General features: G+C 41.8%; 1 protein-coding gene across 1 annotated transcript in view; it reads left to right on the top strand.

Annotated features, from left to right (window-relative positions):
• The window catches only part of ATP8B1 (ATPase phospholipid transporting 8B1), a 145,069-nt gene that overhangs the window by 79,892 nt on the left and 38,552 nt on the right, over positions 1-26,625 (top strand). Inside the window, exons 9-20 of the mRNA XM_073343620.2 lie at positions 3,199-3,281; positions 5,604-5,762; positions 6,104-6,192; positions 7,005-7,195; positions 8,236-8,444; positions 10,183-10,226; positions 10,418-10,574; positions 13,415-13,603; positions 14,507-14,619; positions 15,292-15,456; positions 17,227-17,338; positions 22,742-22,817. Coding sequence (XP_073199721.1) covers positions 3,199-3,281; positions 5,604-5,762; positions 6,104-6,192; positions 7,005-7,195; positions 8,236-8,444; positions 10,183-10,226; positions 10,418-10,574; positions 13,415-13,603; positions 14,507-14,619; positions 15,292-15,456; positions 17,227-17,338; positions 22,742-22,817 — 1,587 coding nt within the window. The remainder of the gene's footprint in view (positions 1-3,198; positions 3,282-5,603; positions 5,763-6,103; positions 6,193-7,004; positions 7,196-8,235; positions 8,445-10,182; positions 10,227-10,417; positions 10,575-13,414; positions 13,604-14,506; positions 14,620-15,291; positions 15,457-17,226; positions 17,339-22,741; positions 22,818-26,625) is intronic.

The following is a 26,625-nucleotide window of genomic DNA, read 5'->3' as shown; positions in this document are numbered from 1 at the left end:
AATTACAGCTGCACTGATCTTGTGAAATGTACTGGAAAAAGAGACATTCAGGGAACCTCTAAAAATGGAAATTTACAAATCACTAGTTGCTGCTTTTAATATGAGTCTAAAGATAATCTCTTGAACCCTTGTAAAATGAATGAGGTAGGGGAAGAAACAATGTGTAAAAAGCTTTTTTTACACAGTGCCTTTCCACTTTTTTCCTTTTGGCGATGAAATACTATTAATACAGGGTTATAATAAACTAAAACCAATTTTTCTGAATTTTATTTTGTAATATCAAGAGATAATAGTACATGCACAGATGTAACCTAATCCACTTATTTGGAAACAGCACTTTGTGCTGACAGTGCCTCTGAGGTGAGAAATCACAAAGCAACAAGGCACATCCTGGTGTTCGTTGTGGCTGAAGTGAATATTGCACCATTTGAGACTCTCCTTGTTTGAACTCTGAGGTGTTTGTTCTGTCTTTAAATTATTCCATTGAGAAATGTAAATAAGAGTTGAAGATTTTGTCAAAGCTTTCCCACTTTGGGTCTATTTTTCTACAAGTAGTGTATAACTGGGTTATTTTTACTGTGTTGCCGCCCCGAGGTACCCAGGGTTGTGAGGCATGTGACCATTACATGCCTTTATCATGAAGCAGTTTTGTCTGCGCCTGCCGTGGATCAGCTCCCTGGAACCAGCAGCCCCTGGCAGCAGCAAATCTTGCTTTTTCCGCCTGGGTAACGACAGGCACCCACCAGCCCGGAATACACGGAGCTTTGCCTGCAGCATCCCCAGCCCCTTATCCACTAAACACTCACAGGATTACCAGGCCTGCTATTTCCAAGGAAACAGTATACACTAGCTTGTCAGATTCAGCTCGGGACCAGCACTTTGCTCCAAACCACAGCACTTACATTTATTCTTGTTTTCCAAATGAATATATCTGTTATTTAATAAAGATTGAAGTGATAGTGAGTAAGAATACTGGAAACAAATGGGTACATATAAAAAAATCTTAATGTGCTTTCTAGAGACTAAACTTAACTAACAATTTACTTTCTTGTCCAAATAAGTTTATCTCTTATAGCACTTGCATGAGAGGAAAGTGATCAGGAACAGCCAGCATGGATTCACCAAGGGAAGGTCATGCCTGACTAATCTAATCGCCTTTTATGATGAGATTACTGGTTCTGTGGATGAAGGGAAAGCAGTGGATGTATTGTTTCTTGACTTTAGCAAAGCTTTTGACACGGTCTCCCACAGTATTCTTGTCAGCAAGTTAAGGAAGTATGGGCTGGATGAATGCACTACAAGGTGGATAGAAAGCTGGCTAGATTGTCGGGCTCAACGGGTAGTGATCAATGGCTCCATGTCTAGTTGGCAGCCGGTATCAAGTGGAGTGCCCCAAGGGTCGGTCCTGGGGCCGGTTTTGTTCAATATCTTCATAAATGATCTGGAGGATGGTGTGGATTGCACTCTCAGCAAATTTGTGGATGATACTAAACTGGGAGGAGTGGTAGATACGCTGGAGGGGAGGGATAGGATACAGAAGGACCTAGACAAATTGGAGGATTGGGCCAAAAGAAATCTGATGAGGTTCAACAAGGACAAGTGCAGAGTCCTGCACTTAGGACGGAAGAACCCAATGCACCGCTACAGACTAGGGACCGAATGGCTAGGCAGCAGTTCTGCGGAAAAGGACCTAGGGGTGACAGTGGACGAGAAGCTGGATATGAGTCAGCAGTGTGCCCTTGTTGCCAAGAAGGCCAATGGCATTTTGGGATGTATAAGTAGGGGCATAGCGAGCAGATCGAGGGACATGATCGTTCCCCTCTATTCGACATTGGTGAGGCCTCATCTGGAGTACTGTGTCCAGTTTTGGGCCCCACACTTCAAGAAGGATGTGGATAAATTGGAGAGAGTCCAGCGAAGGGCAACAAAAATGATTAGGGGACTGGAACACATGAGTTATGAGGAGAGGCTGAGGGAGCTGGGATTGTTTAGCCTGCAGAAGAGAAGAATGAGGGGGGATTTGATAGCTGCTTTCAACTACCTGAAAGGGGGTTCCAAAGAGGATGGCTCTAGACTGTTCTCAATGGTAGCAGATGACAGAACGAGGAGTAATGGTCTCAAGTTGCAGTGGGGGAGGTTTAGATTGGATATTAGGAAAAACTTTTTCACTAAGAGGGTGGTGAAACACTGGAATGCGTTACCTAGGGAGGTGGTAGAATCTCCTTCCTTAGAGGTTTTTAAGGTCAGGCTTGACAAAGCCCTGGCTGGGATGATTTAACTGGGAATTGGTCCTGCTTTGAGCAGGGGGTTGGACTAGATGACCTTCTGGGGTCCCTTCCAACCCTGATATTCTATGATTCTATCTCACCCAGTGTTTTCAGCTAAGCCTGCTTGAGACCCCTCTTTCATGAAACAAAATCACTGTCCTTTTACTTCCTCAGTGAACGGTACCCAGGGAACTCCCCTGTTCCCCCAGGTACACTCAAGCAAACCTTTGATGTACACCTCCAGATAGGGTTTCCTCCTACCTGCTGCTTTTCTCTTCCTGTTAGTTTCTTTCTGAAGTCCTCATGATCCTTCCTTTGCATTCCATTCAGAGTAATCATAGGAGACCCTTTGTGAACAAGACCATTCTCAATTTATTTATAAACCTACAGATAAACATCTAATGTCTGACAGAAAACCTATTTTTCACCTTTGCTGATGACCAGCACCTTGATACAGATTTTAAGAATATATTTTGAGTATATACTCACTCCTTACATAGTACCTGTACATACATTTCACAATGCTATTATGACCAGAGCAACACCAGCTTTCATTTGAGACCTCGAGTGACATTCTTTGGTGAACTAGAAAGTACATATCAGACTCGGAAGAGTCCTATAATCGCTCTGCACCCCCTTGCCAGTTGGCACTGCGAGGTTCTTGGCTCACATTTCCTTATTTACAGTGAACGTAAGTCAATCAGTAGTTCCATTATGGACAGAAATGAGCAAGCTTTCTTGTTAGAATTACTTGTGCAATTCGTGGGAATTTCAAATGCACTCATGTAATGTTTGCAAATGTGCTATTTTACCATTTTCTCAAAGTGGGTGTGCACAGATAATAGCTGCATATGTATGTGTGTGTGTTTGTGTTACTTCAAATTTTCCTCCTTTTTCCAGATTTTAGTAACATCATTTTTTTTTCTTTTAGTGAAACTAACTTAAAGTTCAAAATGTCACTTGAGATAACAGACAGATATCTCCAAGAAGAAAGTGCAATGGCAGAATTTGATGGTTTGTGCAAACACTTTATTCTCATTACAGTTGCTCAAATGTAGCTTGAATAACTTACAGTTAAACAAAATGTAGAGCTCAGACTGGGCTGTCGGTAATATGTATGTGGTTCTATTTTTATGCCAGTGTGCAGTACAAGTAACTGGTTTGATTGAAAATTGTATTTTGCTCAGCAATACAATCTGAAAGACTAGATTTTGGATCATGGACATTCTGAGGTATGTTGATGAGTGGAGAGAAAGGAGATCCTAAACTAGCATTTCCATTCCTATGTTTTCTGTGAAAAAACAAATGTTTTATATTGGGAACCTGTAGAGTAGTTTCTATTCCTCTTAATATTAAACATAATTTTAACTGTGCAAACACAAAGTGCATTTTATTTTTAAAATTTCACATTCCCTCCTGTTGGGACCTGAGATAGAACTGTATTTCTTTACTAAAATTCTCTAGCAATCCTATACTTTATACTTCAAAGAAAAAAATTCAAACAAATTTACAGCAAATATGGATAAAAAATGCTAAAAATTCTCACAATCTGGATAAAGTTCAGATTGCAATATTCAATCAGTCATATTTTTTGTTCACTTACATTTGTAGAAACAGAAATTTTTGTGTTCATAAACATATCAGAATCCAAAATTTCAAGACGAGCTGAATTCCATTTTCAGATGGAAGCAGAAATACCACATGACATGAAGTGACCAATCATAACTTACACAATAGTAATAAAAGTAACAAAGTCCACAAGACCGACAATAAATTAAAATATATGAATTGTAGTTGTAGCCATGTCGGTCCCAAGATATTAGAGAGACGAGGTGAATGAGGTAACACAGTCTTTGGACCAACTTGTATTGGTGAGAAAGACAAGCTTTCAAGCCACACAGAGCACTTCTTCAGGTCTGGAAAAGGTACTCCCACTGTCACAGCAAAATGCAACGTGGAACAGCTTGTTTAGCATAAGTAATCATCACATATTGCAATGGACCATTCAAGGCAGAGTGGTCCATTAACATTTCTGCAGACCTAGGACAAAAAGATATATACCCCAAACACATTGCCAAACTCATCCTTTCCATCCTCACCCATAACAATTTTACATTCAACAACAAACACTTTGCTCAAACCATGGGAACAGCAATGGGTACCAAGATGGCTCCCCAATATGCCAACCTCTTGATGGGCCAACTTACAGTATGTGCTAACTACTTATGCTAAACAATCTGTTCCACATTGCATTTTGCTGTGATGCTGGGAGTACCTTTCCCAGACCTGAAGAAGAGCTGTGTGTGACTCAAAAGGTTGGTCTGGTCTACACTACAGACTTACATCAGTATAACTATGTCACTCAGGGGTGTAAAAAATCCATACCCCATAACGATATAGTTATACCGACCTAACCCCCAGTGTAGACAGTGCTATGTCAGCGAGAGAGCTTCTCCTATCAACATAGCTACAGCCTCTCAGGGAGGTGAATTAACTGTGCTGACAGGAGAGCTCTCTCCTGTTGGTGTAGAGCATCTTCACTGAAGCGCTACAGTGGCAGCTGTGCTGATGCAGTGTGTTAAGTGTAGACCTGCCCCTTGTTTCTCTCACCAACAGAAGTTGATCCTATCAAAGTTATTACCTCACCTACCTTGACTCTATAATAAGCTACAATGTCTAATTAAAAGCTTTAGGCCAAAAGGTTACCAAAAAAATCTTCAGAGATCTCAACATTGTTCATGTAGCTTGCAAACAAGGGAAAAAGGCCAAAAGATTCAAATTTGGAAGAATATCTTTACCACATGCGTGTTATCAGCATGGCAATGTATTTTTCTTGTTGGGTCCTTGCCACTTAAGTCTCAAAAGCAAAATAGCATCAAATACTGAATAATAGCCTCAGTCTGGAGTGTAAGAGATCCAGTAAGAGAGAAACCTACATTCCTCTCCCATGTTGACCACCTTCACTGTTAAGGAAATACTAAAGTAAAGATATTGGCTGAAAGTCTGCTTAACTGAGGGCTGAATAGAATATGCCACTTGTAGCAAGAAAATAGTTCTGCTGTATACTGTGTATTTGTAGTCTGCAGATGAACTTAAAAGTAAAATACCAATGGATTCACCATATTCAACATTTTTGGCAATATAGCGTTGAATATCTGCACTCAAATTTTCAAACAAATGTTTCATTCAGAACTTTTGCTTTTAAATGCTTTACTTTTTGTAACAGAATCCAATGCTGTTCCTGTAAAAGGACTAAAGTAAAATCCTGTATAGTATTTCATAACACATCAATTGGTATTGATCATTACATTTATTTAATTTTAATATTTTTATTAGGTTTTATTGAATGCGAAGAACCCAATAATCGACTAGATAAGTTTACAGGAACATTATTCTGGAGAAGCAGGACTTATCCATTGGATGCTGATAAAATTTTGTTGCGTGGCTGTAAAATCAGGAATACAGACTTCTGCCATGGAGTGGTCATATTTGCAGGTATTTATATAACAAATAGAAGTATATGAAATAAGTACAGCAAGGTCACTGGGTAAAAGCTGTGTCCCAGAGCTGTCCAGCATAGGCACTTCCATTAACTTCAACTGAAGCTCTTGTGTGAAGGATAGATCCCTGAACACCCCACGTTTAAAAGGTGCAAAATCTTCAATTCCAGTTGTTTCCTGTATCAGAGTCCTGACTTGACAGCACTCGGCACTCTACAGGATCAGACCCTATGTCTGCAAACTTACAAGATCTAGTACACTTTTTTATGAAATGATATCCACACTTGATGTCTGTCTTTTTATTTTTATTAATTTTGTTTGTTTGGGTTTTTTTAGGAGGAGACACAAAAATAATGAAAAACAGCGGAAAGACCAGATTTAAAAGGACTAAAATTGACTCTCTCATGAACTACATGGTTTACACGGTAACAGATTTTGATTGGGTTTTTTTACTCTATTATATTTTTGGAGTTCATGCTGTATAGTTGTGAATGTTGTCCTGTTGTGCCTAGTTTCAGTTATCATTATCCATAGTGCGACATGCTATCAGGTATGTTCAGGCCCAAATTTAGGCACTAACCTTGCAAGTTCCACATGGGTGGATCCCACTTTGTGGTTATACACTCAATGAAGTCAGTGGGCTTTATGTCAGTGATAGACCTGCCTTTCTGGAACAGCAAGTAAGGTTGAGGCCTTATTATAAAGGAAAACAATTACAAAGTGAGTAAACAAACTTTCATTGAATGTTGTTTTTAAAAAATGCTCATTTTTTATTTTAAAATTAATTTAAACATTTCACCTGCAATGTTATAAACTTGGGCTAAGTTAGACTTGAACTAAAACCAAAAAAAAATTGGCCCCCAGGCACTTCGATGCTGCTAGTTTTGTTTCCAAACTGAATTAAAGTACAACAATCAAGCTATCTGCATATAGTAAAATGTGAAAATTAGACTGTAAAAGCTTCTTCAATTCAAACACAGGTCAATTTCGGGAAAAATCTGTCATAGGTAAGGACGTAGTGTCCTTGTAATTATTATCATCTTGACAAATGTCCTTTTTTTTTTTAAAACGGAATTTTCAAGGGAAAGGTTGCCCTAGTAGATCTGTTTTTCCTTTTATTGAATAACTACTAAGAATATGTCTCATGAGAATCTTCATAGAGGTCAAGGTTGGGAATCCAGCCTAGCAAATAAGGCCATTGATTTACAAAGAACACTCTTGGCACTTTATGTTCTAGATCTTTGTTGTATTGATCCTCCTGTCAGCTGGCCTTGCTATTGGACACACTTACTGGGAGCAGCAGATTGGCAATACTTCTTGGTACCTCTATGATGGTGAAGACTACAGCCCTCCGTACCGTGGCTTCCTTAATTTTTGGGGCTACATCATTGTTCTTAACACCATGGTTCCCATTTCTCTCTATGTGAGGTAACTAAATCTCTTTAAAAACAAACTTGAAAATGTGGTGGGTCTGGAGTAAAATTAACTGTATTTCCATTTGATAAGGTTTCCTCCAATCCCCCTGTTCCCAAAAAGATGATGATTGTTCTTTTCCTCTTATGGATATTTTCAAAGGAAGGTGAGCCATACTGTGTGTCACTAGGATGTACAAATCTTGACTGAAAGATGCAAAATTAATGTTAAAAACACTTGGCCTCTTTAATAAATTAAATATTGTGTGGTGGTAAATTTCAAACATAAACAAATCGCTTCTTCAATATTCAAACAACGTACAGCGATAGGCCAGATCCTGAAAGAATTTACTTCTGTGTGTAGCTAATTCTGTACAGTCCTATTAACAAACTGTATGGAAGAAGCTGCTTACAGGATTAGGCCCTATGTTGAATTTTTTCATATGTTCTACGTTCAGCTTTTTTAAGACCGAGAACTGGCTCACACTTCATGTTTTACTGAAAAGTACTTTGAGTTTTGTATGTCAGTCTAGTATTCAGTTAGCCCCCAAGATGATGTCTACTTTGTATTTAAATGTTACTACTGAATACAGTTTTTTTTTCTCCAGTGGTGGCAATATGGGATCACCTTTGACATGGTCCATTTGGGGTCTCTTATCTGACTCGTACTAGGCTGTTAAACTGAGCTGTGCACTTTGAATTGATTGTTTTGAGTAGCTTGTATCCTGGGTGAGTTTTTGGAAATAAACTAGTTCCTTTATGACAGGTTTCAGAGTAGCAGCCGTGTTAGTCTGTATTCGCAAAAAGAAAAGGAGTACTTGGGGCACCTTAGAGACTAAAATTTGTTAGTCTCTAAGGGGCCCCAAGTACTCCTTTTCTTTTAGCTCCTTTATATAGTTTCTAAATATTAACACATCTGATAACATGGGTTTATTTGCTCTATTGGTGTCCTTGAAAATTCATTCAGAACTCAATAGATCTATATAATGTCTTTGCATTTTAATGTATAGCAACCTGTTAATGGTATGATCTTGCTGTTGTGTTTTACTCAATTAGTGTTGAAGTGATTCGTTTGGGCCAAAGCTATTTTATAAACTGGGATCTGCAAATGTATTACCCTGAAAAGGATACACCTGCTAAGGCCCGAACCACCACTCTGAATGAACAGCTTGGACAAATCCACTACATATTCTCGGATAAGACAGGAACGCTTACACAGAACATCATGGCATTCAAAAAATGCTGCATAAATGGACAAACATATGGTAAGTACATAAGAACACAAGAACAGCCATACTGGGTCAGACCAAAGGTCCATCTAGCCCAGTATCCTTTCTTCCGACAGTGGCCAATGCCAGATGCCCCAGAGGGAATGAACACAACAGGTAATGATCAAGTGATCCATCCCTTGTCACCCATTCCCAGCTTCTGGCAAACAGAGGCTAGGGACACCATCCCTGCAAGTCTGGGTCATTGCTAACTATTACGCCTCTCTACTGACAACTGTTTTTCAATCTTAACTGTTGCATGCCCACTATATTAAGTACTTATTTGTTAATGCAGTTCAGTGACACAAGTGTGTTCCGCTGTGAGAATTCTGACATTCTCAACCCCCAAAATATAAAGGGTATGGTACCTTTTTGCTTCTACAAGGACAGAGATCCAGCTGGTTCTGAGGGATGAACATGAGATTGCCTCTTCCAAAACATTTTCTCCCTTGTTCCATTCTCCACACTCCCAGCTTATGTGTAGTAGACAGAAGGGCAGGGATGGGGGCAGATGGCTGTGGGAAATGGGCACTTTGCACACTAACCCCACTGAACACTTTGTGGCTATGTTAATGATGATCCAATCAGCATTAACTCACCCACTCTGGACTCTAGAATTCTCCATTTCGGGGGAGCTAATTGGTGGGCAGAGGGGTGAGCAGTACAATTTCTGAAGGAGCTTTACAGAGGGAGCAGAAAAAGGGACCACACGCCATTATGCTGGTTCCCAGTCTCAATGAGTGTGGTCTGTGCCTGTCTAGTTAAGCTGGTTGGAACACTTTTGGCTAATAGCATATTTTGACAAAATGATAGTTTTGTAAAAGCTGAAATATTTTGTGGCGATGTATCTGTTTTGATTTAAGTTTTTCGTCAAGAAGGGAGAAGGAGAGAGAGACACTTTAACCTGGTGGCTATGGCAGTGGCCTGGGATGTGGGAGACCCAGATTCAAGATCCTACTCTGCCTGGTTCAGAGTGATCTGAGATGAAAACTCTGCCTGATTCGGTTCCTGTGAGGAACAAAAACATATTTAAAAGTTGTCATGAATGCAATTGTCATCCTCTGGCCAGCTCTGGTACATGGGATATGCTGGTTTTACTTCTTGCTTCACCTGCAGGGTGCAGTTGTGCCAGTTTTGGTTAAACTTTCCTGACTAAATGATTGCTGCTAAAGTTATTCAGAATCAGGGCTGGGGGGTTGCTGTTGCTGTTGTTTTTTTTAGCCATTTTTAAAAGAGCCATAGCATAAAAAATTTTTATAGCTGGTATTTAAGTCAATGCTGAGTAGAAATGATTGGAAATTTTGCCAAAGGAAAATTCTGTCTGTCAGAAAATGCTGATTTGTCAAAAGCAATATGTTTCACTGAAATATGTTGCCTTTCACAAATTCATTTAGAACCAAATTTTGGGGAAAAGATGTTTAAAGTCAAAAGTTCCTTTTTTTTTTTTTTTTTTACCTTTTTGTAACAGCATGTTTGATCTTTCATTTTTAAACTACTTTTGGTTTAATTTATTATATATTCTAAAATGAAAAGTTAAAATTTGAACAAAATGTTTTAATCAACCCCAAACTAATTTTGTAAACTATTGTATACTATAAAATGATGGGTGCCAATATAAAAACCCAGGTACACTGAAATGCCCTTTAATTTGTATTCTGTCTACTTTGAGCAATAGACATTGAAATTGTCAGATACCCACCTTTAAGATTTCAGAACAATATTGTTTCCATTACAGGCGAATCCAGGGATGGGTCTGGACAACTTCAAAACCATGAAGAGGTAAGTGAGTTGACTTGTTTCACTAGGAATGTGTTGAAGACATTGGGGCTTTGAGATAAGTGTTGAGGTTTATGATTTTATTTATCTTCTAATTTAGGGGATTTTTGCCCCCCATGTAATGTGAGAGGCTTTTATCTAGGCATGAAGTACTTGCATTCACCTCAAATTCTGTTCATTTTTTCCTAATCCAGCAAGTTGATTTTAGCTGGAACATGTATGCTGATGGGAAACTCACGTTTTGTGATCATTATCTGATAGAACAAATTAGAAGTGGAAAGGAGACTGAAGTTCGACAATTCTTTTTTCTGCTTGCAATTTGCCACACGGTAATGGTGGATGCTTCTGATGGTGAGTATTCTGCTTGTGTAAAATGCACACATGGTAGATTCAGTTTTAACATCATTCACACAAGTGAGATAGAACACCTGGCTATTGTATTAATTCTAGGCTAGTGCTTGCGCTAAAGATGCTCATCTCTACATGTGCCAAGAAGTCTCAGATTTAACTTTTGAATTCTCACAATTTTGACATAAATATATATAAAATACCTGCTTCAATAAACATTTTCTGAATCTAAGTTTTACAAATACAAAATACAGAGGACTAGTATTTTCTCAGTATTACACTTCACTTTATGGAAACCTGTATTTGGTGTACAGAGTTTCAAAAGCATTAACACCAAATAAAGGGTAAAATAAACACACAGGTATAAGAACAGATTTTACATACACATGTAATTTCACACACTTGAAGTTTATCTTCAGTGGGACAACTTGGTGTATAAACAGCTAAGTATTTGTTTATGTGCTGGTATGATTGGAACTATAGATGCTTTTCTCCTTCAGTAAATGTGCTTTTTCCCTCACAATGGTTCTAATATATGCACAAATATATACAGTGCCCTAGAGGACTAAGTTGAATAAAGAGGAATGTTGAGCTTTACAATCTGAAGAATGAATAAAGGTTAAGGGTGCAGATGGGTGGCTGTGGGGAGAAGTGGTAAACTGTGGAATCAAGGATAAAAGTCTGAGTCCAAACATACTCTGTATGCAAAAGGAGGGGACAAAGTGCTGAATTTTCCAGCCACTCTGTTGTCCTGGTCTTATATGAATTCAACAACTAGATTAAGATCAAGAAGGATGTGGATAAATTGCAGAGGGTTCACAGAAGAGCCAGGAGAATGGTTAAAAGGTAAACAAACATACTTATAGAGCGAGAGATTCAAGCAGCTCTATCTGTTTAGCATAACAAAGAGAAGGATTAAAGGGTGACTTTATTACAGTCTATAAATACTTGTGTGGAGACATGAGGAACAAATATTTGATGATGGATTTTTCAGTCTAGCAAAAAAATTTTTAACATGATCCAATGACTGGAAGCTGAAGCTATATACATTCAGACTGGTAATAAGACATCAATTTTTAAATGAGAGCAATTAACCATAAGAGCAATTTACCAAAGATCATGTTTGATTTCACCATCACTGGCAATTTTAAAATCAAGATTGAACGTTTTTCTAAAAGTTTTGCACTAGGAATTAATTTGGGGAAGTTCTATGGCCTGTGTTATATAGGAGGTCAGATTAGATGATCACAATGGTCCCTTCTGGCCTTGGAATCCATGACTTTATTCACTGTAACTTTGTGCCTGTTTTTCTTGGTCTTCTCTAATTAAAGTTAATTTTTTCCAGTGGTTAATGTGACCACGGCTTTCTGTCTTGAGGCTGTTTATCTTCCAAAATGCTGCAATGAAATAAATGAGAAATTAAGATTCTACAAATAAAAATCACTTGTATGTAACCAAGTTATGTTATCTCCATTTTACTGATGGAGAAGCTGAGGAAGGAGAGGTTCAATGACTTGCCTATTTGAAAGGAGTCCAGGACAGGAATTAAATGAGCTCCCAGATTCTGTCACTCTTTTTTTTTTTTTTTTTTTTTTAATTAAATCCACAGTAAAAATGTGTCTTGAGTTATACAGAGAAATCAAAAGTGTAGATTATTAAACACGCCATATGGCCCTTTATTGCTACAAAGCATGGGGTGTTAAAGTCCCAACTGTCCATGAGGCTAATGAGGGGCTTAGGGATAATGGAAGGACGACAAATGGAAATGAGGATATGGAGGTAGATATTACCACATCCGAGGTAGAAGCCAAACTTGAACAGCTTAATGGGACTATACTGGGGGGCCCAGATAATCTTCATCCAAGAATATTACCGTTATTCAAGGTACTGGTGAGACCTCATCTGGAATATTGTGTGCAGTTCTAGTCTCCCATGTTTAAGAAGGATGAATTCAAACTGGAACGGGTACAGAGAAGGGCTACTAGGATGATCTGAGGAATGGAAAACCTGTCTTATGAAAGGAGACTCAAAGAGCTTGGCTTGTTTAGCCTAGCCAAAAGAAGCCTGAGAGGAGATATGATTGCTCTCTCTAAATATATCAGAGGAATAAATACCATGGAGGGAGAAGAATTATGTAAGCTCAGTACCAAAGTGGACACAAGAACAAATGGATATAAACTGGCCATCAGGAAGCTTAGACTTGAAATTAGATGAAGGTTTCTAACCATCAGAGGAGTGAAGTTCTGGAACAGCCTTCCAAGGGAAGCTTCAAGACTAAGCTTGATAAGTTTATGGAAGGGATGGTATGATGGGATAGCCTAATTTTGGCAATTAATTGATCTTCAACTATTAGCGGTAGATATGCCCAATGGCCTGTGATGGGATGTTAGATAAAGTGGGATCTGAGTTACTACAAAGAATTCTTTCCTGGGTGTCTGGCTGGTGAGTCTTGCCCACATGTTCAGGGTTTAGCTGATTGCCATACATGGGGTTGGGAAGGAATTTTCCTCCAGGGCAGATTGGAAGAGGCCCTGGAGGTTTTTCTCCTTCCTGTGCAGCATGGGGCAGGGTCACTTGCTGGAGGATTCTCTGCACCTTGAAGTCTTTAAACCACGATTTGAGGACTTCAATAGCTCAGACATAAGTTAGGGGTTTGTTACGGGAATGGATGGGTGAGATTCTGTGGCCTGCGTTGTGCAGGAGGTCAGACTAGACCATCGTAATCGTCCCTTCTGACCTTAAAGTCTATGATTCTGTGATTCTATAAATGCAGCACACTAGACGAGGGCATCAGTTACTAAAATATACTATGGCTTTCTTCCCTTTTCACTCTTTTAATATAGGTCAGCTCAACTATCAAGCAGCCTCCCCAGATGAAGGAGCCTTAGTAACAGCAGCCAGAAACTTCGGATTTGTTTTTCTTTCACGAACACAGAATACTATTACTATAAGTGAGATGGGGATTGAAAGAACTTATGATGTTCTTGCTATCTTGGATTTCAACAGTGATAGAAAACGAATGTCTGTTATTGGTAAGCTGATCTCGAAAAAGCTTTCTTTTTAGAGACCCCTAAAGAAAAACTCTCTAAACCAGTAGAATGGAGGTAGAACACTGTGCTGTTATGGTTGTCTTTGGCAAAATGGCTGGTTATATGGTGGTGGCTAATCTGTATTTCCAGCTGCTAAATTGCTTTAAATGAAACTGAAATACACAGAAGGCTTTTCTAACCTTACTCTAATTGGAATGGATATGAGCAACACATCTTGAAGAACAACAGTTACAAGAGAGGAGTAACCGTTTTGTTTGCATGCTGAAGTGTTATCTCACTTAAAAGTAATGAACAGTTTTTTAGTTTTGATCTTAGTTTCTTCTATAGCACATGAAGTTTAAATTCACTAAAACAATTTCAGTAGTGGACTATCAGACAATATCAAATTCAGGTTTAGTTTAGTTTATTGCGAGTGCAGGCACACTGTAATGTATCTTCACTGTAGTCTCTCTCTCTCCTGTCCTTGTGAGCAAATTGTGTTTTGATGTTTTTAAAAAATGCTCTCAAAACACAGTTCTTACAAATTTCAATACCTTGTTCATTTGCAGCAGGGCTGGAGGAGGAAATGATGTGTTTGTGAACCAAAATTAAGCTGTTGAGCCACATCAAAGAGCTTATACCAGTATAAGAGAGAAACTTGATTTAGTAATTCTAACTCTAGGCATACCAGCCTTGAATGTCTCTTCCTGTTTAAAGAAGTTGTGTGTTGGTTGACCTGTTTTTTAACCTTCAGTTCTCTGATGGAATATTTCAGGTTCTCTAATTTTAAAAAAGATCTTCCTGATGACATAATAGCAAGACACAAAAGTCTGATCAGTAATTTATCCTTTATTACATCTGCTCTTTGGGTTCTTTTGTTTGTTTGTTTTCCCTTCTCTGATTTAGTAAAAGAACCAGGTGGAAACATTAGACTTTACTGTAAAGGAGCTGATACAGTAATTTATGAACGTTTGCATCCAGTGAATCGTCAGAGACAGATTACACAGGAAGCACTAGATGTAAGTTTTGCTTTTTAAAATTTCATTTTTAACATGGGTAAAACTAAGCTACCTACAACTACATTGAATTGACTTATTTCTATTTTGCTAAACAATTCTGAAAAATATAGCTCCATAGTACTATTAGATCAAAGTTTTCAAAAAAGCTGAATAGCAGCCAAAACAACTTACCTTGCTGCTACGAGATGTTCTGATGTTTGAAATCATAATGTGATTTCCCCTCCCTTTTTTTTCTTTTTAATGGAATTGTATCTTAAATGTTTGCATTGTACATATGGAAATTAGTTTTTCATTATTTGAGAAACTTGCATGTCACTTCGGACTTTCCCGCTCCATTCTATTTTTTACTTGTACTTTGCAGCATGTTTTCTAGACCTACCTAGATTGACTGATAAATTGCACTAGGTACTATTACTGGATTGATTGTTTTACATTTTTTCCAAATGATTATAGAATCTTCTGTTTAACACCAGAAGTGAAGGATTAGAATTCTTTCAGGCTGCAGCTCTTCTTTGGATATTCTGCAATGTCCAACTTTCACTATACAGTCTGAGTACAGTAGCAACCAGTGACTGAGTTCTTTCAGATTGACTAGTCAGAGTATGTCTTCTCAACTTCAATTTTAAGCCAATATTGAAATCTATGCAGCTTATTTCTCTTCTTTTTCCATAGATTTTTGCAAATGAGACCTTGAGGACATTATGCCTCTGCTACAAGGACATTAGTCATGATGAATATGAAACATGGAATAAAAAGTTCATGGAATCTAGTGTAGCTGCAAGTAACCGTGATGAAGCCCTGGATAATGTATATGAAGAAATAGAAAAAAACCTTATTGTAAGTTGTAATATTTTAAATTATAAATGTGTTTTTATTCTTGTCCAATTAGTAGCAGACCATTGTGGAAACTGAATAGTCCTTTTTGATTAGAACATTTGTGAGTGCAATTTTAATTAAGATTTTGTGAGACTACCAAAACTCTCTTGTAGAGAGCTTCAGGGAATGAAGGAAGATGGATTTCTTTGGTTTAGCTTTCACTGGACGTTTTTCCTCCATTCCAAAAAGTCGGCTAGTATCTCTGTAGTGCTAGCTCAGAAATAAGTTGTATTAAAAAAAGTTCAGGTTTTAAAATTTGGGAGATAAACAGCTATCTGCTATGTCGGTAACTACACGACAAATAATTTGCAAAAGGGGAACCTTGCTATAGCTGTTCAAAGGTTATTTCATCCTTAAAGCTCTGAAATACTTCTAGTATTAAATTTACCTCCACTCTGTGTGATGCAACTGGTTAGTATGCTATGGGGTAATTTGCCTTCATTTGAAGGATTGAGTATTGCTTAATGTGCCTGACACAGGGGGTGAGACTAGATGAACCAAACAGTCTGATCAAGATACGTCACTCAGATAACTCTAATTGGGTATATTCCAGACCAATTCATAAGAAGCAAGACTATAAATTGCAAATAGCATTTAAATAAACAAAAGTTCTCATCACAGTCATTGTGAAGATTTTTTTTTTTTTTAAAGAAACCCAATACCCTGGGCCAAATCAGGCTCTATTGCATTGGCAAATGCTATTGACTTTACAAGAGTTTCTCTGGGGTAATTAGAGAGTAGAAATTTGCCATCTGAAGTATACTGAGGAAAAGTTTATTGTTAAAATGATTTGGTCAACTGTGAATTACAGGATAATCATACTGTTAACTGCTGATTTTCCATTTGAGCCTGCAATATATGTTGGATTGCTTTTCTAAAAATTGATTATAGATCAGAGTGTTGGAATACCATCTCAGTCATGCAGCCCAGTTTGCAACAGTATTGTTGTGGGAATCTTTTACAGTAAATTTTTCTGGATTTAAGAAGTCTCAGATGAAGCCTCTTTGGAACTCTTTGCTGCAAACAAACTGCACAATTATGACTATAAATAGGATCCACTTACTGAGTAAACTTCATGCTGGCAGTTTGTTTTAGTTCATACTGCCTATTATGCTCTATTTAGTAATATTAACCACCTGTTAATCACTCCTTATCTGCTACCTTTACCATCTTGTTAGTGGTATTGGATAGTGCAAGACTTCATGGTGTTCACTGTCCCTCTTAAAAGCACTTCTGTTACCTTAGGCTCTTGACATTCCCTCTTTTACTTTGTGAGTTCAGTAAAACATTATTTAAACATAGTGGGAAACATGTCTTTAAAACGTAAAATTCAGTATCTGAAGTGGAGAATTTATTATATAGTTGTAACTATTGTAAACAAATCCTATCTGTAACTGGGAAGGAATACAATACACAGATGAAAATGTTTCCTGTGGTGTCCTACATAATAACAACTATCAAAGTCATCTAGTTCTGTAATGGTGGTGTTTTATTATTATCATAGTACCTAGGAGCCCCAGTCATGGACCAGGACCCCATTGTGCTAGGTGCTGTACAAACAGACAACAAAAAGATGGTTCCTGCCCCAATGAGCCTACAATCTAAGTATAAGACAAGAGACAACAATATATTCTTCCGTATCTAAGTAGCTTCATTTTATGCTACAAACTAAACCTGTTTTCTCTCTGGATTTTTCTCTTATTAAATGCTTGTGTTTCCAATAACTTCCAGCTCTTGGGTGCTACAGCTATTGAAGACAAACTGCAGGATGGTGTTCCAGAAACAATTTCCAAACTTGCAAAGGCGGACATTAAAATCTGGGTGCTTACTGGTGACAAAAAAGGTATATTTACATTACTATAATGATAGCAGAAACATGTGAGCTTATGGTTGGCAGCTGAAGCTAGACATATTCATACTAGAAATAAAACTCAAATTCTTAACAGGGTAACTAATCACTGGAACAACTTCCATAGGGATGTGGTGGATTCTTTGTCACCTGAAGTCTTTAAATCAAGACTGGATATATTTCTAAAAGATATGTAATAGCTCAGACGGAAGTTCCGCTTAATGCTGAGTTTATTGGGTGAGATTGTATGGCCTGTATTGTGCAGGAGGTCAGACGTGATGACCATTATGGCCTTAACCTATGAATTATTTTTAGAGAAAAATCTTTGCTATATATCCAAATGAGAAACTAATGAATGACAATTGGCTACCAACCAATTAACTTGCCCAATCACAAGGGTAACTGAATGGAAAATAATGTTGATGACAGACGTGACTTTAACAGAAGCTATTTCCATTAACAACTCCTGTTTCTATGGTTATAAAACCTGTCTGATTCATGCAAGTGAATTTTGTCTTTTAAGTTGCTGGGACAAAAAGGAAACTTTCTTCTTAAAGGTGGTTTGCAAAAAGAGAATAAACCTTTAAGTGACTTGCCCACCATCACACAGGAACTTGGTGGTAGAGGCAGGGATAGAATCCAATTCTCCAGGGTTCACCTGCTTTAACCATGGAACCATCCTTACTCTTCCTGCCTCTGAGTCTCTGCCTCATTCACTATGCACCTTCCAAACTTCTGCAACAATGAAGCAGGGGTTCTTCAGATGAGTTTCCTTAACTATACAACCCTAACTCATCCCCAGAGCAAGTCCATCCTCAGTTCAGAGGTTCTGTGGACACAGTAGTAGGTGATCATGTTATGAGGTTATCCTAATGCATACGCACAAGGAGGCTGATACAAGGGCATTTTCTAACTTCTGACATTTTGAACGTTGATGTTCATAAGGGTGGTTTTGGGTGACTGGGTGGGTGCAATATCCTAGGTTATTAAAAAGGCAAACAAAAAAACAAATTCCATCATGTAGTATCATATTGACACTCACGTGAGTCATCACTAAGGTTGGAACCAAGTTTAGATCCACTGCACAGCACGTAGACCCCTGCTACTTGAGTTATAACGGAGTAAATGAGGATAATAGTAGGTTTTCCTTAAGCTTGGAAGGATCAGATTTTACCAGGAAATGTCAGTTGCATTATACAAACCAATGAAAAAATATTTCCATTGATGATGATCGAAATTTACAGATAAGCAAAGTAAGAAAAACGCTTCTTGAGAATTTAGAACATGATTTAATATTAAAATTTAGACATTGATGTTGGCAGTTTGTGTTTTAATGGTTATAAAACTAATATAAAATGATTAAAACCCATGATTTTGCATAACTGAACAATTAAATAGATAAAAATTAAAAAAAGCTTACAAATAAAAATCAAGGTTAGCCATTGAAATTATTTTAAAAAAAATTTTAAAAAAATTCTGTCAAGCCTAGTTATCCTGTTTGTGGATGAGAGGAATGAGATGCATCCTTTGCCCCATCCCCTCTGACCTGTCCCTATCCTTTCTTTCCCCCCCACTCCTGGCTCCTCGTTCGACTCCCATTCTCCTTGACATCCCAGTCTCCACTCCTTAGGCGTCTTGTGCCACTTTTCTTGCCTACCAGTCCCAGTCTCTGGACTCATTGTCAGAGTCCCAGTGTCTCCCCCTCTCCACAAGCAGTCCCAGTATCACCAGTCTCCTTGTTCCAATCTTTGCCTTTCTCTCCCCAGGTCCACCTTTTGTCCCCTCTGCATTCAACTTGGGCTGCTTCCTATGCTATGGTGCCTTGGTGCCAGCAGGGGCATCACTGAGAGCACAGGAGACACAGGCTCCCTGCTCTCAAGTCCTAGTGCATGGCTCCACCCCAGCTGGTCACCAACCGGTCGATCATGATCGACTGGCTCATCCTAGAGGAATCTCCCAGTCGATCGCGATCTCCGGTGGTGCAGCGTGGCTGCCGCTAAGGCAGGCTTCCTACCTACCCTTGCCCAATGCTGCTACTGGAAGCACCCAGCGCAGCACTGGGTTGGGGTTGGGGGGGCAGGGGTTGGGGGGCAGGGGTCTCCCTCCAGGTGCTGCTCCTGCCTGCAAGCATAGCTCCCGCAGCTCCCATTGGCCAGGAGACCTGCATGGGCAGTGTTTGCACAGAGGGGCTGCACGTGGAGTCCCGTACCTCCCACCACCTCCCCCAGGGCGCAGCGGCACGTTGGCCCCTTCCAGGAGTGGTGGGGGGCTGGGGTAGGCAGGGAGCCAGCCTTAGCAGCAGCTACACTGCACCACCAACAAGGAGCTGCCGGAGGCAAGTGCTGCCCGGTGGGAGGCCGCACCCCAGCCCTGAGCCCCCTCTTGGAGCCAGCACCCCATATCCCCTCCTGCACCCCAAACTCCCTTCTGCATCCCAATCCCCAACCCTGACCCCCTCCCAGGGCCTGCGTCCTGTACCCCTTCCTGCACCCCAACCCCCTGCCCCAGCCCTGACCCCCCTCCCAGAGCCAGCACCCTATATCCCCTCCTGCACCCCAACACTCTGCCCCAGCCTGGAGCCCCCTCCTGCAACCCAAACTCCCTCTTGGAGGTTGCACCCCTCACCCCCTCCTGCACCCCAACCCCCTGCCCCAAGCTCAGCCCAGGGCCCCCTCTCACACTGCGAACCCCTCGACCCCAGTCAGAGGTGAAAGTAAGCCAGTCTGGTCCAGTACAGCATACCAGCAAGAGCCAGTGCCGGACCAGACCAGCTTCCCCAGCGGTGATTTAAAGGGCCCAGTGCTCCTGCCACTGTGGGGAGCCCTGGGTCCTTTAAATCATCTCTGGAGCTCCGGCAGCGGGGCTTGGGCGGCGCTTTAAAGGGCCCAGGGCTCCCTGCAGTGGCAGGAGCACCGGGCCCTTTAAAGCACTGCTGGATCCCAGCTGCCGGAGCCAGGCTCAGGCGGGGATTTAAAGGGCCCGGTGCTCCGGCCACTGCGGGCAGCCCCCATCCGAGTCCCGCTGCCAGAGCTCCAGGCCCTTTAAAGCACCGCCAGAGTCCTGCTACCGCTATGGATCCTTTAAATCCCCACTTGAGCCCAGCAGCCAGAGCCCCGGGGCTCTGGAAGCCGCGCTCCAGCAGGGATTTAAAATGCCCGGAGCTCTGAGGCGGCCGGAGCCCCAGGCCCTTTAATTCACCCCTGAGCCCTGGGGCTCCCAGCCGCCTCTGCAGCGGAGTGATTTAAAGGCCCCGGGGCTCCCAGCCAGAGCCCTGGGGCCTTTAAATCGCCTCTTCCGGTTGAGGTCACACCTCTTCCTGTTGAGGCCACGACCCCATTCCAGACGGTAAATCCTTTAAATTACTTTCACCCCTGGCCTGAGCCAACAGCCTGTACCCCCTTCCGAACCCCAACCCAGTGAAAGTGAGTGAGGGTGGGGGACAGCAAGCGACAGAGAGGGGCGGGATGGAGTAAGTGGGGCTGAGCTTTGGGGCAGGGGCAGGGCCCTGGGGTATCGGCGGGGTAGATCCTGGTTTGTCCTTAGATTCAAAAAGTGATCTTGGGCATAAAAAAGTTGGAGACCACTGCACTAAAGAAGGCCCTAGATAGCCCTAAGTTGTAGCATGCTTAGTCAGTCTGTGGGGAGGGTGCATGCACAGTTCTGTCACACATAGGAGCTGTGGGAGGAAGAAGCCTATTCAGTTAGGATGGAATCTTTAGAGATTTTAGCTGTTAAAATTAAACTCTGGCAAGTATCTGAGCATGTGCAACCTGACTTTTTCAATGAGTCTGTTTTGGACAGATATTCACAGGGATGGCAAAAGGCATATCCCTTATGCAAAAGGCCACCCCAGGCTACGTTTGGGGGTGCTAGAACTTTTTTTTTTTTTTAAACTCTCAAGAATATAACATGGACCACACACTCTATTATTTTCCCCTAGCCCTGTCGTCTGAAACAGGTGGCCTGCTCAGGTTTAAAAAAACAACAACAAAAAAGGCAGGCTGACGCAGACAACCAGTGTGGAAAATTTCCAACCAAACACTTTCACAAAGTTAAAAGCAACTAAAAACAAGGTCTTATAATGGGAAATGTCAGGCCGTCTTAATAGGTGGTGCTAGCAGTGCAGTCTTTAATAACTGCTTTATTAATGTTGTTTAGTTTAATTTAAAGGTGCAATGAATTTGATGACATAATCTTTGAGCTACTATTGTATTTTTAAGGTTGCAAGTAAAGAAGAATATAACCTACAAATACAATGATCTTCAGGGATCTTGCTCTTGTTTACCTAATTATTGTAGCATATTTAATAATACCAACCACTGTACTGAGACCCTTGAAATATCGAACCATACTGTGACTTTTCCATTAGATATAGTTGCACTTTCTTCTTTTAGTTTAAGTTAAACCATTATTCAACATTTTTGTATTTATGTACCTACTTCAATGTTTAATGAGGAGCCTGCCAGTTTACTTGTTCTGTTTGTGTTTTTCTCATTTGAAATTTTATCTTAAAATTTCTTTGGAAAGTAAGAGTTTCTTGAGACAGGATGGAGTCTTTGTACATAGATTGGTCAATTATCCTACATATGGCTAATTAAGTCAGTTGAAAGGTAGCACTGTATTGAGGTTTACTGATCGCAAACTTGCTGTGCTGAAACTTGAATCTTCAAGTCATTTTAAAAGCCCCAGAGTACTATTAATCACTATCTATAATAATTAAGGCTACTTTTTAGTCTTGTGTATTTTTAGTAAAAGTCACGGCCAGGTCATGGGCAGTAAACAGAAATTCATGGCCCGTGACGTCCATGACTTTTACTAAAAATACCCGTGAATAAAACTTGGGACAGGAGGACTGCCCGGGGGCCCCATAGGTGCTGGGGAAGGGCAGCCCAGGTGTTTGGGGGGGGGCAGTGGCGCACAGCCCAGGACCCCTACTGGTGCTGGGGGGCGGGATTGTCAGGGCCAGCAGGCTCCCTACCAGGTTCCGCTTCTCCCTCCCCGCCAGCAGCAGCAGTTTGGGTGTGGGAGGGCGCAGGGGACTGGGTCATGGGATGGGGTGAGATAAGCTCTGGGCGGCGCTTGCGTCGGGGGGCTCCCCAGAAGGCAATATCCCTCTGACTCAGCTGCTAGGTGGAGACGTGGCCAGGCAGCTCTGCGCACTGCCCCCGCCCAGAGCGCTGGCTTCGCAGCTCCCGTGGGCTGGGAACCACAGCCCATGGGAGCTGCAGGGGTGGTGCTTGCAGGTGTAGGGGCTGTCTGAGCTACCCTTGAGCCAGGCACACTGGCTGCTGCAGAAGCCGTGGAAAATCACAGAATACGTGATCTCCGTGACAAACTCGCAGCCTTAATAATGATTCATTAAAGAATCGAACTAACGTGTGACTTTGTTTGTTACAGAAACTGCTGAAAACATTGGATTTTCTTGTGAACTTTTAACAGATGAAACTACGATCTGCTATGGAGAGGATATCAGGTAAGTTACAAGCATACAACATTTCTTTGTGTAGGAGTTTAAAATCTCAAATTTCAAAATATTCTAAGTAAGCACACTGTTCCTGTGGCTTTCTTTCTTTATCTGGCTGTCTCCTTTGATTCCTTCTATAGTGGTGCTTACAGTGCCTTAGCAGTGTAACTGAGACTCAGGCTGTGTCTACTCTACGAGCTGGAGGTGTGATTCCCCTGCTCGTGTATGCATAATTGTGCTTGCTCCTAGCAAGCCAGTGTGAGTGTAAATAGCAGTATACCCACGGTAGCATGGGTAGCAGCGGTGGAGGCATGGCTGAGCCATGCAGAATACACACCCTTATCAAGCTAATGCAAGTATGTGTACATCAGCAAGGAGAATCACGCTCCTAGTTTGTAGCACGGATGTAGCCACAGTAGTGGCCAATATTCAGTTATGCTGTGGTTTGTGGATTTTTTTTTTTTTTTAACTATTTTGCATTTCAGTTTACCAAGGCAACCTACTCATTGTTAGGTTCACGGCCATGAAATTCACTGCCATGAAAAATGTGTCGCAGACCGTGAAATCTAGTCTTGTGTGCTTTTACCCTATACCAGGGATCTCTAACTCAAATGACCACCAGGGCCACATGAGGACTAGTATATTGGCCTGAGGGCCACAACAATGACACCCCTCCCCCACTGCCCCTGGCTCTCCCCCACTGTCCCTGGCCCTGCCCCACCCCACCCCTTCCATGAGGCCCTGCCTCTTCCCACCCCTCCCCCGCTGCCCCCGCCCTACTCCACCCCTTCCATGAGGCCCCACCCCGCCCCACCTCTTCCCACCCCTTCCCTGCCCCCATTCCAACCCCTTCCCCAAAGTCCCCACCCCAACTCCGCCCCCTCCCTGCCCCTATTCTAACCCATTCCCCAAATCCCTGCCCCTGCCCCTCCTCTTCTCCGCCTTCTCCCCTGAACATGCGGCTCTCCGCCTCTCCCCCATCCCTCCTGGAAAGCGCTAAGTGCTACCAAACAGTTGTTTGGCGGCGGGAAGTGCCTGGAGGTAGGCAGAGGAGCGGGGACGCGGTGCGCTGGCGGGGAAAGGGGGAGGTGGGTGAAGGGACCTTGGCAGCAGAAAATAACTCATGGAGGCGGGAAGGGCATGGGGAGCTTGGCAGGTCACAGCAAATAACTCTGTGGGCCGCATGCAGCCCACAGGCCGTGTGTTTGAGACCGCTGCCCAATACTATACAGATTTCACGGGAGACCAGTGTTCCTCAAACAGAAGAGGGTTGTGGGGGAGGTCACAAGGTTATTTTAGGGGGAGGTCATGGTATTGCCACCCTTACTTCTCAGCTGCCTTCAGAGCTGGGTGGCCGGAGGGCAGTGGCTGTTGGTCAGGCACCCAGCTCTGAAGGCAGCACCCGTGATCAGCAGTGCAGAATTAAGGGTGGCAATACCATACCATGCCATCGTTACTTATGCACTGCTGCTGGCAGCAGCTCTGCCTTCAGAGCTGAGCTCCCAGCTACTGCTCTCTGGCCACCCAGCTCTCACGGCAGCGCTGCCTCCAGCAGCAGCGCAGAAGTAATGTGTGGAAGAAAAACGTAGTCTTCACTCTTAGGTTGTTTGCAACAAGTCAGAGACAATTTATTCTCAAGCAATTGCAAGGGGGAGAGTGCGCACGGGATTCCCCCTTCCACCAGATAAACAATTAAGGCAAGCATTTATACCTTTTGTTGCATACAATAATGAGCAACAGCCATGTCTTGTTTAGACATATTCCTTCCTGATATCTTACTTTTCTCAGCAGCTCCTGCTACAGTCTGTGTTCCATTCTTATCTAATACAAGGTCAAAACAGCATCTCTTACAGTTTTCCCACTCACTTCCCACTTGCCCACGCCCTGCCTTAAAGTCTCGCATTATTAGAGTAAGAGTTAGCCTGACTCCTGCTCTATTCCTAAGAACACTTAAGATGTCTGCGTCCAAATCCCCTTTATCCCTTTTTTTACTTCCACAAATGGTAGCAGTATCACAGCCCCAGTACAATAACCTTGTGACCCCACCCACAAATCCATTTTGGGTCAGGACCCCTACAATTACAACACCGAGAAATTTCAGATTTAAATAGCTGAAATCATGAAATTTATAATTTTTAAAATCCTATGACCATGAAATTGACGAAAATGGACTGTGAATTGGGTAGGGCCCTACTCACTGTGGATCAGGCAGAAACATGCCTTTTAAAAACAGTGGTGGTAATAAGCCAACCATTGTTGGCTTTATAAACTTGATTCTATCCCAAGAACTAAATAACTCACTTCAGCACCTTGCATAAGAACTTCCCTAAGTTAGGAGAACTGAGGCTTGTGTAGCACTTTTCACCCAGAAAGTTCTAACATACTTTACAGACTGTAGAAGCTATCTATAGTTAAGACATGTAATATCTTTATCCACCACCGTAATACAGTAACCTCTAGTATGAAAATATAGCAACTGTTTCACAGAAATAGCAACACAACACAACATTTTACAGCAGAAATTGAAGATTTTTTCCCCTAAACAAATTTACAAGAATGGGGAAACTTAAGATATCAAGTTATAATCACCGAGTTGGAATTTGTCCAGAATACCACAACTAACACTCTTACTTTAATAAAAAGTGCCATGCATTTTTAATAACTATAAGAGGCCAGGATTTTCCCTTTTCATTTAATTTGAAAGATATTATCAGTATCAGGGCAATGCAGATTACCCTTTGTGTTAGGGCTTTGGAGCAATACTGACTCAGAATGCCACCCACTGAGTTGTTAACCACTTCTTCGAGATGAGCGTCCCTGTGGGTGCTCCACTTCACGTCAAGCTGCATCCCAGCGCCTTCGATCAGAGATTTCTACAGCAGTACCCCTACGAGCTGCAGACGCGCTGTGCCTGCCTCCCGAGCTGCCAGTGTTTAATAGCGCGTGACCAGCCTGGGCTCCTCAGTTCCCTCTCTACCGTCCCCGGCTAGAGACGGAGTTCAGCGGTGCTCTTTCAGATTAGCTAGTTAGTTTGTTTCTCAGTTTAGTTAGACAATTTTTAGTCATTAGAGTTACTATTTAGGTAAGTTACATTAACTGTTACATTTATTTCTCAAAAAAAAAACCAAAAACAAAACAACCCAACCTCCGCGGTTATGGACATGCGTGGCTCCCCAGGCTTCAAGAGATGCGCCTCCTGTAATGATGTCATCCCCACCTCAGATGGGCGTTCACAGTGTGTACACTGTTTGGGGGAGTCTCATGTACCCCAAAAATGCGTCCACTGTATCGAATTGAAAGCGCAGACCCGCAAGCAGGGAGCTCAGACTTAAAATGCTGCTCCTGGAAAACTCTCTTGGACCTGCGTCTGAACCTGGCCAGCAAACCTCTGAGACAACCTCCAGCGGCAAAGCCAAAGCAAAAAAAATGGCCAGCTTCCTTCTCCCCCTCAGGAGCCATTCCTCGGGGAAGAAGTTAGAACGGGCTCTCCTGTCTCCGGTAACTGCCGCTCCGCGGATCTGTACCTTTACACTCTGTACCTTACACTCGGCAGGCATCTCAGGGGTCGGCTGCCCCACTACATGGTGCTAAGGCTCAGGGCTTTCAATTGTCCGCCTCTTTCAGCTCTCCCTCAGCCACCTCTGTCATTATGGTGCCGAGAGCTGCCACAGTGCCGAGAATACAAGCGGCGGCTGCGGCACCATCCTTTGATCATGTAGCGCCGCTTTTGCAGCCGCCGCTCTTGGCACCGAGCCTCCTGCAGTCTCCAGCCTCCCTTAGAGTGCCGGCCTCAGGGGCACCTACTCCGCTGAGCCAG

This window comes from Lepidochelys kempii, chromosome 5 (genome assembly GCF_965140285.1).
Source record: "Lepidochelys kempii isolate rLepKem1 chromosome 5, rLepKem1.hap1, whole genome shotgun sequence".
In the NCBI taxonomy this organism is placed as follows: Eukaryota; Metazoa; Chordata; order Testudines; family Cheloniidae; genus Lepidochelys; species Lepidochelys kempii.
The sequence above is the reverse complement of the archived record's forward strand: the minus strand, read 5'-3'. Positions and strand labels throughout refer to the sequence as shown.